Here is a 3,853-nt window from a genome sequence, read left to right as displayed (position 1 = left end):
AGCAACCACCAGTCGATACACAAGCTGCCTGGCAGAGCAGCTCTACGCACCGGCAGCTCATGTTAAGAGAGGGCGGGAATCAGAGGGGCCAGAAAACCCTGTCGCCTGTCAGCTGAGGACACCCAGCAAAGAGCAGTTAGGCAGAGAGTTAGTGCTGTCATTTGCTCCCCACCTCCTACCTGGTGGCGGTTATTTCCCTGAAAACGCCCACCAACCAACGCACTACTACAATGACGGTTACAGCGGTGACACCGGAGACTCGTTTCTGAAAGTCACTCCAAGTGACGTTTCATAGTAAATTATCCGGGTAAGGTCACCCACAAAACACAAGCTAATAACAAAAAAAATAAATCAGCAAACAGAAGCAAAAAATAAATCTTGTGAATTCCACCTCTTCACTGTTTCATCTGTCAGCCTGGTGAAGGCAAACTGTCCACTTTAAATACGATTGTCACATCAGAGAAGTGAAAACACAGCAAAATAAACTGTACAAAGGCAAAGTAGAATAACAAAAAATATTTTACTAAAACATAAGATTTACAGGAGATTTTCCAGACAAGCCATACAAAATGGTCACAAGCTTTTTCTCGGAGGGATTTTTCTACACTTGACAGCAGAATCACAATATTATTAGTGAAGGTGATGGATGTTTAATGTTCCCATTTTTTGTCCAAACAATGAAGCTTGTCCATCTACAGCGTCTAAGTTAGACTGGGCTAGAGGGTATATTCTAACGTATAACTGGTTAGCTGCTTTTACCAATGCAATTAGCATCACCATAAAAAAAAAAGGGAGGAGGAGCCCACAGAATTAAAACAAAAAGCCCCGCAGCTAACCCTGCCTACCTTCATTCACAGTGCTGATACTTAAACCATGACAGGAAAAATGGTTAAAAGCAGAGATGTGCTGCTGCTTTCAAACAATTTCACAACGATCCAGATGATACTTCTAGCCTCTGCTCATGCGGTACAATAGTGAATTAGGACAAGACACAGATTTGCTAATGTGCATTTAATCACCAAAGGACTGAAGATGTCTGGGCTTTTATTCTGTAACGTTTCTAAGACTGTGTCCATTAAATGCAAACAAAAAAGGAAGAGGTCTTGGCAGAACAGGAGAAGTGATGCACACTTGATGTTCAAAGCGCATTTAAATATTATTCATGGCATATAGCCTAGTCCATGCTCTGGCTGCAAAGAGAGAGAAACACGTTTAAGAGAAGATGGATCTTTCAGGCGTTATTCAAGTCATTTTAGAACGCTTATTTTTAAAGTTCGCTTTTATACCACTGCTGCTAGTACACAAAACGTATCAGTTCTCAGATTTTAAGCGCAATTCTCAGCCCCAGCAGCTGTCAACTTTTGGCTATTGTAGAAGCGGCCTGACTGCAGCGGATTCAAACGTGAAGAGGCACAATGTAGTAATTCTTCCAATCCATTACAGCCTGCAGCAGGAGCCGGTATGGAAGAGATGTGCCTTCTGAAGCCAGATCACCTGTCCCATAAGTGTTAAAGATGTGGCACGCGCTTTCATTTTAGCACAACTCCACAAATCAGACACGCTTGCAATTCAGGAACATGAAAACTCAAAACAGATCGAGAGCACTCTTCTCCTACCGAGCCTCACAGACTTGACAACAGACCACTGCAGGCATGTTCAGGGTACCCGGCCTATGACCATAACGAGTATTTGTTTCTGCAGGTTGCAGACTAAAAGGTCAGGATTTACATCTCCCAACCAGTCAGTAACCAGCTACTTCCTAAAACTAGAAAAAAAGGTGCAAGATACATCACCTGTTTCTATGGCTTGGGCTTCATTGGTCTTCCATTGCTCAGCTACATCGTTTGCTAGTGGATCATCGGGATTGGGGGCGCTTAACAAAGCCTGGATTGATAGCAGAACTGTACGAATCTGCAAAGCTGGGGACCATTTATCTGAAGAGACAGCATGAAACACCACATTCGCCAGAGTCTACAGAAACAGCAAGTTTTCCTCTCCCAGATCAAAGAGCAAGCAAGGTATTCTTTAAACAAACGAATTCTCTTTTTAGGGTCAATTTACAAGTTTTCTGTACTTAAGGTCAAAGGAAAGAAAGCATGGTAGCACTTACCTTTCAAAATATCTAAACATATTCTTCCCAGCTTGTCTACATTAGGGTGATAAATTTTGGTCATGAAACGTACTTTAGGAGCTGCCATTGGATATTCTTCTGGAAGGAATAGTTCAAGTTTAAATGTCCCACCCTCAAAGGGGGAATCCTGTGGACCTGCGATGACCACGTGAAAATAACGTGCGTTGCTTTCATCTGGCTCCGCTTTTATCCCAGGGACTGGCTCTGCCAGCAAGCGCTGAGTTTCCTAGAGAAGAGGAGGCAGCCGTGTAACAAATACAACCCCTTTGAAATGAGCATGACCCATACAAGCTATTTTAAAATCGACAGGTATTCATTACGAGCTATTTGCCTACACGCACAGAAACAAGGTTAGACAGGCACCCCAAAGTCCACCTGCAGAAAGGCGACGAGGGTGGGGTGAACCCGCACGCATCTCCTTTTAGATCCCTCAACTGCTGAACAAACTGCGCTTCTGCAGCCCAAGGTAAGAGATGCCAACGGAGCTGTCCTCAAACTTCTTACCTTTTGATTCAAGTCCTGCCAAGCTGTTATTTTTTACAATATACTTAAAAGCACTTTCAAGAGTACCACAATGAAAGTACCACATTCTGCCTTCAGTGGAAGATCCCCTAAGTGAAAAGCCAAAGTGGTTGGCCACTCGCAAACAGCGTTCAACCCTCATGCTAACAGCTGGACCGACGTGTTAAGATGAACACTTGCACTGGAACCAGATCCAACTTCAAATTCGTCAAAGTACTACTCTACCGCAACACCAGAGGTGCTTTTAAGGAGGTTATATGTATTTACACAGACAATATATGCATTAATAGCTTTGGTGTGAGCACTTTCAGCCTACACACAACCGTGTTTAAAGTCACCCTAATAAATGGTAGGAGACAGGCAAGCTGTTCTGTAAGCAGCAAAATCAGGGAAGCCCAGTTTCCTACAGAGATTCGTACTCCTTGCTGCCCAATTCCTCTGCCTACAGCACTGTGCCCAATCCTGCCTCGGGCAGCATGCTCTGACCGTAGCCAAGAGCCGCCCATGTCCTGGCCACCCATCCCGCTCAGGCGCTGGGCGGACAGGCCAACCAAGCCCTGTACATCTTCCCCTCTCCTCTGCCACCCGCCTTCACGAGTCTTACAGCACCGTTCTGCTCCTTCTTACAAAAGGGAACACCAGGCCAAAATGGGCAAAAGGACAAGAAGTCCTGCAGCAGCCTCATTTCCTCAGGCAAAGTTAGCTCCATTTCCTGCTGTTCCTCGAGCTTTTGTTTACTACCTACAGTTAACTTCTTCCCCATCTTTCTGTGTTGGCTTTCACAAAGAAAGATTATCTTGTTTCTACTGATGAGAAATGGTAGCTTGTAGGGAGAGTTTTACCATTCCAGTTTTAAAGCGTATTTACTCTGCGTGTCTACAACCGCACTAATAAGAGGACAAAATAGACAGATTACCTCTACTGGGCTTAATACATTCTGCAAACATAACTGGACTGTTACCATACTAGCATTTTGTAGAAATACATTTACACAGCATTTATGTGATATGACTGTCTCGCTGCAGCTAATAACACCTCACTTTAGCAAAAAATCATCTAATATGTAATAGAAGGAAGTGAAGCGACAGCAATAAATGCCAAAGGCCAGTTGTTCATCTCCAAATAGTCAAGGTCCTACAAATCATAATATTGAAACATGAAAAGAAATTTATCTGGTCTAATTCCTGGCTGTGGTTACAT

At 43.7% G+C, this 3,853-nt stretch overlaps 1 protein-coding gene across 1 annotated transcript; it reads right to left on the bottom strand.

Moving 5' to 3' along the window:
• Nucleotides 1–501: 501 nt before the first annotated feature.
• Nucleotides 502–2,417, bottom strand: LOC104511730 (ubiquitin-conjugating enzyme E2 N-like). Its single transcript, XM_010154450.1, is given in 3 exon segments — nucleotides 502–1,190; nucleotides 1,794–1,934; nucleotides 2,111–2,417. Coding segments are annotated over 3 exon segments (489 nt in total). The 3' UTR covers nucleotides 502–1,149.
• Between the last annotated feature and the right edge of the window lie 1,436 nt (nucleotides 2,418–3,853).

This window comes from Eurypyga helias, unplaced genomic scaffold (assembly GCF_000690775.1).
Source record: "Eurypyga helias isolate BGI_N326 unplaced genomic scaffold, ASM69077v1 scaffold11516, whole genome shotgun sequence".
NCBI classification, from domain to species: domain Eukaryota; kingdom Metazoa; phylum Chordata; class Aves; order Eurypygiformes; family Eurypygidae; genus Eurypyga; species Eurypyga helias.
Note: the sequence above shows the minus strand (reverse complement) of the source record. Positions and strands in the feature narration are given on the sequence as shown.